The sequence below is a fragment of the Oryctolagus cuniculus genome, chromosome 9, assembly GCF_051225735.1.
Source record: "Oryctolagus cuniculus isolate XC-2025 breed Fujian yellow rabbit chromosome 9, ASM5122573v1, whole genome shotgun sequence".
In the NCBI taxonomy this organism is placed as follows: domain Eukaryota; kingdom Metazoa; phylum Chordata; class Mammalia; order Lagomorpha; family Leporidae; genus Oryctolagus; species Oryctolagus cuniculus.
The window spans coordinates 91,846,728-91,859,205 of record NC_142875.1 but is presented as its reverse complement, the minus strand read 5'-3'; the positions used below and the strand labels follow the sequence as shown (position 1 = coordinate 91,859,205).

At 43.0% G+C, this 12,478-nt stretch overlaps 1 protein-coding gene across 14 annotated transcripts in view; it reads right to left on the bottom strand.

Moving 5' to 3' along the window:
• The window catches only part of IFT88 (intraflagellar transport 88), a 127,466-nt gene that overhangs the window by 16,451 nt on the left and 98,537 nt on the right, over window positions 1-12,478 (bottom strand). For all 14 annotated transcript variants that reach the window (XM_070049126.2, XM_017343475.4, XM_008259933.5 and 11 more), the window contains 2 exons: window positions 8,805-8,911; window positions 5,522-5,588 (listed from right to left, as the gene is read on the bottom strand). In XM_070049126.2, coding sequence (XP_069905227.1) covers window positions 5,522-5,588; window positions 8,805-8,911 — 174 coding nt within the window. The remainder of the gene's footprint in view (window positions 1-5,521; window positions 5,589-8,804; window positions 8,912-12,478) is intronic.

Sequence of the window (12,478 nt, the reverse complement as noted above, 5' to 3'; positions counted from 1 at the left end):
TCAATTTCTCCTGGAATTGTGACACTGAGAAGACTCTGTGCCACAGTGTTACTAAATATCTTCTAATATTTATGACTAAGAAAGCTTCCTTTATGGAGCATACACATTGCAAAGTGGTTAGACAGTAGGGTGTCCAGCAGAACTGTCACAGAGATCTCTGGGATGAAGACATGTGTCAAATGAGGACCAGAGCAGAGGGGGGACACTCAGAGAAATGGCAGTCCCCAGTTCTGGGCCGTCAAGGCTGTCTTCTCCATACAAGCTCCTCCCTCCTCCCTGGAATCAGCTGTGGTTTTACGGGATGCACCTCCTCGGTGCATGCTCCTTAGATCCCTGGTGTGCACCTGTTCACCCTCAGCTTGTGACACCGTCAAGGCCCAGTAAAACGATAGAGTGGGGATCTAGCCAGAGAATTTGCTCACCCTTGGCCTGTAATCTGAAAATAAAGCTTTGATAAAAAAAAAAGAAACATGGTTATAATGTACTTTCATAAAAGACATGTTCCTCAAAAAAGTTGACTGTAAAGTGAATTTCTGTTCACTGAGTCACATTATCCTGATTTTCCATATAAATTATTGTCAGCATAAAATGGATACATTTTCATAGGAACAGTTCACACCCAGGACATAACAAAAATCAAACTAAAAAAATGTAGCAAGCTATTAAAAATCACAAAGTAAACAAAAAGCAATTTCAAAGTAAGTCACAAAAGGCCACCATCACGCTAAAATACAGAATGCTGTATACGAAGGCAGTACTGCATCTTCAGGAGAGATACACATGAGAAGCAGATGTGTTCTATGGATTTTCCAGCCTTTTAACCTGACTCAACCAATGTTTTGGCACTGCATTTTGGAAAACTTTAACCTCAAATTTGCATTTAAAGGAACAATGCATTTTCATTTCAAGTAATTAAAACATGTTCATTTAATTTTAAATTAAGTCTGTAAAAACAAAGCAAAGTACTGAAAATTCTAAATCCAGCACTGTTTTCAACACAATTTGTGTCAAGTCATGACAGTAACAACAGCTGCCATTTACTGAGCACCCAGGATGTGCCAGGCGGCGGGTGGGCGGTTCCATGGTTGTGCACAGCACACTCTCACCACCTTACTGAGGCTTTCCCTGTGACAGCGCCAGGGCGTGAGCCACAGGCTGGATGACTCAAGAATGTCAAACGCTGAGACTGGCTATGGTGGTGACAGTCGTGGTGACCCTTCCCTGTACACTCTAGCCCACTGAATTCTGCATTATCTGATTTAAGGTGGGGCTGTGGTTCCCTCAGCGTGATCTGCTCTTAGGACGGTGGCAGCAGCGTCACTGGGAACTTGTTGGACAGGACACTTGAGGCTCCAGTACAGGCTGATTCCTATATGTTGGGGTGGGCACAGCAGTCTCATGTAGCCTTCCAAACGATTCTGTTTATACACTAGAGTTGGAGACCCACTGGAGAGGAAGGGAGCTGAGCTTCACCAAACAAATTAGCAGCCAAAATAAGGCTGCAAAGAGACTAGTCTGATCCAAAAACACAATACAACTCAATACAACAACAATTTTCAAGAGCCAACAAGCATTTCAGAAGTAATAGTAACAATTCTGATAAATTAATTAGTTGCCTGTGACTTCCCTCTAGGCAATACTTGAACAATCGAGTCACAGGCGCTGCAATTTATTTTACTGCAGTATGCTGGGACTAGCTTAAGGCAGGAGTCATGTAGATCCACATAAAACCCGTCCCTTTCTTTGGTCTGAGCTGTGATTCTGATTAGGGTGGAGGGCCAAATATTCCCGCACGAGGATGTAAAGGTGCATCTCAAGGCCTCACAGGTTAGAGGGAGAAAAATGCATGAGACCAACTCCCTTTAACCTGGAGCTGTGTACTGGGAATGCCTTAGTGGGGAAAGAGAGTGGATGAGGGACCACTCCCCACAGAGTGCCTGGGAGGTGACTGCTGTGAGAAAAGGAGAGAGGTTTATTCCAACTTCAAAGCCAGGGCCAGCTTAGGAGTGCAACCTGAGAAGAGAACTGGAAAGGGAAGGAGCGAGTGTCAGGGTGGTGCCAGCCAAGCAGCCAATGGGGCATTCAGAGTGGGCTGCAGGATGGAGTGAAGGCATCTGGGCTGACACATTCACTCAAAGCGTCAGGAAATGAAAATGCAAAGGGGTGTGTGTGCGTGTGTGCGTGTGTGCGTGTGTGTGTGTGTGTGGCAAAGCAAGGAAGTACCCTGCTAAGGGATTGCTGAGTGCCTTAAACTTGTGCCAAGAGAACCAAGCAACATAAAACCCTGCTTGGAAAAGGGCTCAGTAGCACAGACTTCCTATCTGCCCCTCCCCATGTGAGAAGCCTGCTTCTCTGGGCACTAGAGACTGTGCTGGGCTGCCGTGCTGGGGCCCAGGGAGAAAGGAGAAGGAGAGCAGCAGAGGGAGGCTGGGGCGGCAGGTGCCTTCATCACAGAACCGTCCCTCTCGTCTTTCTTTCCTGCCAGTCTCTTCTTCCCTGGCCTCACTCTGACCATGGAGGGGGCCGGAGACTGGGTGAAGCACTTTTTGTTCTGAGGCACAGTCTGATTGAAGGAACATTATGGGAAGGTCACCAGCAAAGGCAGCAATTCATCTTGTAGAACCTTGTCTGCCTTGAGGTACGCTTTGGCCTGATGTCTCCAAGAAGAGACATCAGAGTCTCTGGTTATCCTTTCTCAGGGTGGGACTCTGGATGCAGGCCCCTGGGTTCTGGGCACCAGTGTCCTGTGAGCAGTTCTTGGGTACCTTTGCATCTCATTAGGAGGTCCGGAGGTTTGTGAACAGACTTTTATATTGAAGCCATCTGCAAAACTCAGGCTCAAGTTTATAGGAGAGATTTCATAAGCCCGAGAATTCCAAGGGAAGCATCCAAAGAGTTAACCCAAGGTTGTTGATGTCTAAAAGGAGCTGGCTGGTAATCCTGAACTTGTGATTTCCAGATGAAGTGTAGGATCCTTAGAGGATGCATGAGCTGGTCCAACAACTTTAACAAATGATTACGCATACTCCCTAGGGGTTACACAAGACAATTACTCCTTAAACAGACACTGAACAGAGAGCTTATCAGTACTTCCTGCTTCCTACAAACAAGCATGAGGAAGAAGCATCAAGCTGGTCTGGTGTGCCTTCTATAGTGTATTTTAACTGATGCACAATGCCTTGTCTGTTGACTTCTTGGCCATTAAGAATATTTCTGGCATAGGGTCTCATCTACAATTCAAATTCCAAAGAGCTCGGAAAGCCAAGTCTTCAGGCAGCAATATGAGAGCTTCTTGGGCATAAAACCTGACTTGATTTGAAGCTATAGTCTATGCATCCTTAGTGTGAATATTCCTACATGTCGCCAAATTAGCAAGAAATAACATATCTGACTGAGGTGCTCTCTGTGAATATTACACGCTCTATAGCACCATATTACTTTACTACACTCAGTTTTGACTTCCACAGATCCCCTGGCTGCAGAGGTTTTAGATAAGGGGTTGTGGGTCTGTGTAGTTGTCTCTTGCTTATGTAGAACAAATTGCTGGAACAGATCTTTCAGACCAGAACTCAGCAAAATCCAAATCCAGACTGTCAAAAGGACCCACTACAGCAGGAATCTCTCTTTCTCTCTCTCTGTGTGTGTGTGTGTGTGTGTGTGTGTGTGTACCATCTTAGTAAGGAGATATCTCAAGGGTAGAAGAAAGCAAGGGGACAGAAGCTTCTGTGAGGACCATGGTGCACTGCTTCTTGATGTGGCAGACGGTCTCTGTCACTCTTAGGACCCTTACCCAAAACAACGATTTCTCAGACTCTGGGTCAATCATCCAATGCCTAATGGCAACAAGGCCAGGACCATGAGGTTTATATGGACAAGCTGGACAGACTCTTGGGAAATCCAGTGGTCTGGCTAGAACTAGCTGCCACTGAGGTACCTGCTTGAACATGTTTGGCGAAGTACAGCTAAGACTCAGAAGGAATGCTTTCCTAAGTGCAGTTTCTATCCCTCGAAAAGTTAGAAAACACAAGTGCATTTCTCTGCCATGACAGCATTCACAGCAGTGCTGGAAACTTGAATGGCTGGTTTCCAAGCTAGATTCTGATTTCCTTGAGTGCAAGGACCACATCTTACTTGGTGCTATGGCCTTGGCACTGAACATGATGTTTGGCATAGAGTATGCAGCCAGGAAGTGATGTGAATGGCAGAAAGGTCTACCTGAACTAAGGATTTCATTTTTTCGTCCTGATTCCTAGATCACAAATAGTTATAACAGAATGAAGCTGGGAGGTTACATGGGGCTGCGTCATATGAAGGGACTTCAAAAAGTTCCTGAAATATGCATATCATAAAAAAGCTACACATGGATTTAAAAAATTTGTGCACTAGAATAGACTTATCTTTTAATTGCATTTTCAATGAATTTTTTTGAAGTCCCATTGTATATGCAGGATAGGGCTAAGTATGAATAGGAGCAACTTAAGTGTAGCTGTCCCTCAGTATCCCATGGATAGAAGATTCTGTGGATGCTCATATCCCTTATATAAAATCATGTAGTGTTTGCACAGAACCTACACACATCTTCCTATCTACTTTAAATCATCTTCAAACTACTTTTAATATGTAATGCAGTGCAAATGCTATGCAAATAGCTGTTATATTGTTTAGGGACTGAACAAGAAAAGAAGTCTGAACATGTTCTGTACAGACATAATTTTGTTTGAAATATTTTTGATCTGTGGTTAGCTGATTTTTGGATGCAGAACCCATGGATACAGAGGGTAAATTATATATTTATAAACCCCAATTAGCACTTTACCTGATTAGTTTCTTTAAAACTATCAAATTTTTACTAAATTTAACTTATACTACCCACCTGAATTAGAGAAAAGTAGATTTTTGTTGATAGGAAAAACAGATGGGACTTTTTAAAAAGCTTCGTATTAGGTAACAATGTCACAACAAATTATAACATCAAGAAATTTTAAAGATGCAAAGAACTTTAGAAATCACCTACAGCCTTCAGCATTTCCGTGGTTGACCCAAAGACATACATAGGCTGTCATGGTCAACTCTGGGGCTCAAAACACATCTTGTAACTCCTAGATTGGTACTGTATCTACACTAAAAGTTGGACTAAAGAGTTGGGGCTGTCATTGTTCTGTAAGACCATCCTACTTCTCATGGTACTTCCTTCAAATGGAAATTTTAAAAAATGTAACACAGTAAAACCTCATTAGAATACCCATCTATGGTAATCTGTCCAGCCTGAACTAGTTTAGTAATCAATTGGCAGAAACGGATATGATTATTTAAGAACAAAAATCTGCTAACAAGTACTCATTTATGTCAGTCTGTCCACTTATCAAACTAATCAGAGTAAGTGAGGTTTTACTGTATATAAATAAAACAAACAAACATACAAACAGATAAAGGGCACTTTTGGATTATAACAAGATGTTTCTAGAAGTCCATGTATTAGAAATCTGTCAAACCTAGACTTTCAGGACAACAGGACACTTACCACTGCCAGCACTGCCCTCTCTTTTGCCACGGGAGCCCCCACTGCCATCTCTTCCAGACTTTATGCGCTAAAGCAATAAGAAGACAAATTTAGAATAAACGATTCTCTTTCAAAGTTGAATATAATTAAGGGTTGATTTTTTTAAGTTAACAATATTACATAACCTTCAGGGCCAAGTCACCAAACCTTCAGTTGATTCTCCAGGCAAAAAGGCAGAGTGTCCTCCAAGACTCTCAGAGGATGCCCAACAGGCACTTTACATCAAAAGTGTAAGGCAACCTTTGCTGATGCAAACAACTCAAAACCAAACAGTATTTCTTGATGTGAAGGTTCAAGGCTCAAATATACTAGTTTAAGGGATGGTGGGAGAGGAAAGGAAGGAAATTACAAAAAGGGCCATTTCCTGCATTAGTACTAATTGATAATGGTTTCTATGGTAAAAGAAGGTAAACTGGCTTTTGAAATTCAACTCCTGGGGCTGGTGCTGTGGTACAGCAGGTTAAGCCAAGGCCTGCAGTGCCAGCACCTCATACGGGCACCAGTTTAAAACCCAGTGGCTCCACTTCCGATCCAGCTCCCTGTTCATGTGCCTGGGAAAGCAGAGGAAGATGGCCCAAGTACTTGGGCTCCTGCACGCATGTGGGAGACCTGGATGAAGCTCCGCATTCCTAGCTTCAGCCTTGCCCAGCCCTGGTTGTGGTGGCCATTTGGGGAGTGAACCAGCAGATGGAAACTCACTCTCTCTCCCTGGATCTCCCTCTTTCTTTGTAACTCTGCCTTTCAAATAAATTAATTAATTAAAAAAAAAGAGAAAGAAATCGCACTTCTACAATAAAGCCTGGAGGTTAGCACATCTGTGGTCCCATACTGGAGTACCCAGTTTCGACTCCTGCTCCGGGTCCTGACTCAAAACTCTGCTAATGTTGACCCTGGGCGGTGGTGGTGGTGGGGGGATATATCATCTCAAGTAATTGGATTCCTGCCTCCCATGCAGGAGATCGGGACTGTGTTCCTGGCTCCCAGCTTTGGCCCTAGCTTAGTTTCATCACAGGCCCAGCTGCTGACAGCATTTAGGGAGTGAACCAGTGGATGGAAGATCTCTCTCTCTCTCACTCTCTGCCTTTCAAATAAATAAATAAATGAAATTGAGCCGTGCTAAGCATAGGTCTAATACCTTTTTGAATACACTCAGTAGAACCCTTTTCATTATAAAAAAGGTAGCTTTGTATTTTTAAATTACAGATGAATAGGAAAAGAGGTCAGGTCTATTAGTAAAATAGACAAAAATTTACTATATTCAATGAATAGATAAGTGTTTTGATAAAACAAAAACAAGAAAACTACATTTAGAAAGCAAATACGGACTTTACATTGTTTGTAGTAGTTTTGTGTTCACTGTTCAGGCTAACTCACTCCAACTACTGATGCTTAAACTTGCGAAGTCTGAAGAAAGTGACTTTTTCCACAAACATCCATAGTTCTATTCAAGGTAACTGTACATAATAAAGATTTGAAATATATATTTCTTTTTTATTCTTTTTAATGAAACACACTAAAAGTGATTATGTTGACAATTAAGAGCATTTGTATTGTTATTTATAATATTCTACATTTTATAAACTTTCACATCTCATATAACTTAATTAACACTTGGTACATGTATTAAATTTAATATCATGGAATTAAAATGGTTATCACAGTAGGTTTCAACTATATACTACAGCATGGCATTGCAATGCCAAGTTGATATTTTATAGGACTTTTAAACTAAAAATCATTTGCTCATAATTCTTTTATAATTGATACTTTAAAAGAGACTAATCATATCTTTTTTTTTTTTTTTGACAGGCAGAGTGGACAGTGAGAGAGACAGAGAGAAAGGTCTTCCTTTGCCGTTGGTTCACCCTCCAATGGCAGCTGTGGCCGGCGCGCTGCAGCCGGCACACCGCGCTGATCCGATGGCAGGAGCCAGGTGCTTCTCCTGGTCTCCCATGGGGTGCAGGGCCCAAGCATTTGGGCCATCCTCCACTGCACTCCCTGGCCACAGCAGAGAGCTGGCCTGGAAGAGGGGCAACCGGGACAGAATCCGGTGCCCCGACCGGGACTAGGACCCAGTGTGGCAGCGCCTCAAGGCGGAGGATTAGCCTAGTGAGCCGCAGCGGCGGCCTAAAGAGACTAATCATATCTTAAAAGCAAAAACCAGAAAACTACATTTAGAAAGCAAATATGGAATTACATTGTGTTTATATTCAAGATAATTAAAACCTTGAAAAACAGTTGTTTGTCAATTTTTCAGTGTTATAGGAAAAAAATTGATCAATATAACTCTTCACTCAGAATTTTATTTTCAGTATAGTAATATGAAAGTCAAGAACCTACATTCTTTCTATGAAAGGCAGATGTTCAAAAATCATATTGAATTTTTTAATATTGTAGGCTGAAACTTAGAGAAATTATTTTTTCAAAGTAACACTGTTATTCTAATTTTTCATAAAATTACAGAAGTATACTTAAAATGCTTCCAGATATGCTAATATTATTCTCAGAGCCATGTTCTACTAAAGGAATAATTTAAAGAAAAAATTATCATTATTGTAGATAAGCAATTTTCTCTCATGGGTCACAGGACTCTCCAACTAAAATTAAGTTTTCATATTAACCTGTAAGATATTTCACACTGTAGAAAATTACAATTAATCTGTTTGTAGCTATCCACTAAAGACCAGATAGACTCTAAAGCACTTCTTCCCAACAGGAATGCACTTTCATCAGAATTTTTTTTTCTTTTTTTCTTTTTTGACAGACAGAGTGGATAGTGAGAGAGACAGACAGAGAGAAAGGTCTTCCTTTGCCGTTGGTTCACCCTCCAATGGCTGCCGTCGCTGGTGCGCTGCGGCCAGTGCACCATGCTGATCCGAAGGCAGGAGCCAGGTGCTTCCTCCTGGTCTCCCATGGGGTGCAGGGTCCAAGCACTTGGGCCATCCTCCACTGCACTCCCTGGCCACAGCAGAGAGCTGGACTGTAAGAGGGGCAACTGGGACAGAGTCCAGCGCCCCGACCGGGTCTAGAACCCCGTGTGCCGCCGCCACAGGCAGAGGATTAGTCTATTGAGCTGCGGCGCCGGCCAAGAATTTTACCTAAAACTAGAATTTTTGTTACATTTTCCTCCTGCTATGGGAGAGCAGAAACAAATTTCAACTCTGTTTTCTGACAGGAACTCCAAACGCCATACACTGGAACCACAGAAGTCTGCCATTTTGAAAATGGGGCCCATTTGAGATACCTGTTCCCTTATTTCTTTCATTTTTTCCAACCTCTTGAGTTTTGTGGCATATTCTTGAACTTCTTTTAATCCAATATCTGTGCAGAGACGAACCAAAAAGCGTAGACCTAAACAGTGAAAAACAGCGTTAGGAAAGAATGTGTGTTTGGAGTCGACGGCCCAGCCAGTCAGAGACGCCGTCTGTGAGGCACGGGAGGGAAGGATGCTCACAAAGTGCTTCCTTCTCTCCGCAGCCACTGCTGCACTCGCAGCCTCCGGGCCCGGGGAAACGACCGCCTGGGAGGGAGTTTACAGAGACTTTCTTCCCATTGCCCTGTCTGTGTGCTGCCAGCTCCTACAGAACATGACACAAGCCACTGCTGGGAGAACTTAACAGGTTTATGTGACATTCTTAATGTTCTGATGGAAGTTTCATGTTACTCTGACCTTACTGCCTTCTTTAGATTTCCCCTTCCCTTCTCCTTCCTTGAATTACAGATTCCATGTAGGTGGCCCATTTCTTCATCTCCCATTCACACTTCAAACTCACTATGATTCTGCTTCTAACTCAAATACCCTGCTGACCCCCCAAAGTGAGTAGCTTTCTTCTAACTTTTATACTTTTCTAACTTTACACACTATCACATCTTGGAATTCTTGGTCCCTGGATTCCTGGATGCCTCTTCTGATTTCCTTAATCTCCCTTCTCTGTCTTTACTGTAGTTCCCTCACTTAAATGCTAGTGCACTACAGGATTCTGCTCTTAGCTCTCCTATTTATCTTACAAACTGTCCCTGGTGCATTTCATCTTATTGCAAACTTCAATCATCTGTTCACTGACCACTTAAGACTAGTTTATAACTCTAGATCACACATTTCGTCTCAGCTTCTACTACAGGAAAGTAAAGGGAGCTAACATTTCTTTGTGTTATAGCAAATTTGCTAAAATAGATTGATTGGACATCTCTACCTGATATCTATAGAACCTCAACGACAACCTATCAGGACTAGTATCATGGCACAGCAGGTGAAACTGCCACCTGTGATGCCAGCATCCCATATGGGTGCCGGTTCTTGTCCCACCTGCTCCACTTCTGATATAGCTCTCTGCTACTGGCCTGGGAAAAGCAGTGGAAGATGGCCAAGTACTTGGGGTCTTGTCACCCATGTGGGAGACCTGGAAGGAGCTCCTAGCTCCTGGCTCCTGGCTTTTGACTAGTTCAGCCTCAGTCATTGCGGTCTTCTGGGGACTGAACCAGCAGATGGGAGATCTCTCTCTCTGTAACTCTTTCAAATAAATAAATAGATTTTCAAAGGAAAAGAAAAGCTACCCCAAACTGATAATACTACCCCAAAACTATCTCTTCCTCTTGTATATTTTCTCTTGTGTTATCTCTATCTACATTTTTTTAAAAAGATTTATTTTATTTATTTGGAAGTCAGAGTTACACAGAGAGAGGAGAAGGAGAGAGATTGGCTGATTGACTGATTGATTGATTCTTCATCCGCTAGTTCACTCCCCAATTGGCTCTAATGGCCAGAGCTGTGTGGATCTGAAGTCAGGAGCCAGGAGCTTCTTCCAGGTCTCCCACGTGGGTGCAGGAGCCCAAGAACTTGGACCATCTTCTACTGCTTTCCCAGGCCATAGCAGAGAGCTGGATTGGAAGTAGAGCAGCCAAGACTTGAAGGGGGCAGCCCTACCTACTATGCCACAGCGCCAGCCCCTCACTATCTACATTTTGACATTCCCTTTGTCCTACTTTTGACAGTTCATCATTTTGACTCTGTTAAGTAGCTTTTTTTTTTTTTAAAGATTTATTTATTTGATAGAGTTAGAGAAGGAGCGCCAGAGGCAGAGAGATGGGGGGTGGGAGGGATAGCTTCCATCCACTGATTCACTCACCAAATGGCTGCAACAACTGGGGCTCAGCCAGGCCAAAGCCAGGTGTCAGGAGCTTCGTCTGGGTCTCCTATGTGGGTTCAAGGGCCTTCAGCTTTCCCAGATGCATTAGGAGAGAGCTGGATCAGAAGTGGAGCAGCCAGGACCCAAACCAGAGACCATATGGAATGCTGACACTGTAGGCATAGGCTTAACATTCTATGCCACTGTGCTGGACCCTATTAAATATCTTTTAAGGGGCCAGTGCTGTGGCATAGTGGGTAAAGCCACCACCTACACTGATGGCATCCCATATGGGAACCAGTTTGAGTCCTGGCTGCTCCACTTCTAGTCCAGTTCTCTGCTATGGCCTGGGAAATCAGTGTGGGATCTGCTATGGCCTGCACCAGTGTGGGAGACCTGGAAGAGGCTCCTGGCTCTTGACTTCAGATTGGCCTAGCTCCAGCCATTGCAGCAACTGTGGGAGTGAACCAGCATATGGAAGATCTCTCTCTCTCTCTGTCTCTCAAGTAAATAAATATATCTTTAAAAATATATCTTTTAAATGTATCTCTCTATGTCACCTACTCTAAATTCCTGCTGATCAATTTGGAAATGCAGCTGCACACCTCCCACTTCTGCTTGTCTCCAAGGTCTGGGATTTTCTGGGCTTCTACGTCATGAACTGTTTTTCTTCTTGTTGATCTCTCTACTGCCTACCTATTCCTGCAGTTTTTTTTCTGATATAAGAACATTTCCCTAAAACTTCCCAAAATTGAGTTATCTCTTTGTCTTTGTGGTTTGTAATTTTTAAATAATGTATTTTTTGTTTGCAGTATAAGAAAATGCATATTCAATCTGTTACATTTTTCAAGGTAAACTACGTTTTGAAATAAATTCTGCATTTCCATGTCTCCTTGCCCTTATTAATGCTGTCCATCTACCTGCAATCTCTGTTTGTGCCTCCTCTGCCTGGCAAAAAGCTCTGTACCCTTCTTATTGCTACTTCCTCCGTGAAACTGGTTACGGCAACTGTCCCCTGAATCTTGCTCTCTGGACTTCAATAGCCCTTTGAACATTTTTTAATTGTCTCACTTATTATACTGTGTCAGTTCATTGATTATTAGTCCTAGGTGACAGAACTCAAGATTTAACAGGGGCCGGCGCTGTGGTGTAGTGGGTAAAGCTGCTGCCTGCAGTGCCGGCATCCCACATGGGCACTGGTTTGAGTCCTGGCTGCTCCACTTCCATCCCAGCTCTCTGCCATGGCCTGGGAAGGCAGTGGAAGATGGTCCAAGTCCTTGGGCCTCTGCACCCTCATGGGAGATCCAGAGGAAGCTCCTGGCTCCTGGCTTTGGATTGGCCCAGCTCCAGCCATTGCAGCCAATTGGGGAGTGAACCAGCAGATGGAAGACACCCCTCCCTGCCCAGAGGATGGAAGACACCGCCCCGCCCCCCTGCCTCTCCTTCTCTCTGTGTAACTTTGACTTTCAAATACATAAATAAATCTTAAAAAAAAAAGATTTAACATAAACTGTTTTACCCTCAGCAACATTCCTATGATTCCTATATAAAAATTTTGGAGAACACGAATGAATAAAGAAACAAGAAGTCTTAAAGCTATCAAACACTCAACTTTTTCAATAGTATTACAGACACTACATATAATAACAAAGAATATCTGCCAAACATTGAAATAAATTCATATGCTGATGATCTCCAACTTTAAGTGCCTGTCTGACACATTCTCTTGGATATCTAAGAAGTAGCTCAAGCATAACACATGCAAACAATTTGACTTTTCACTCTAAAACTT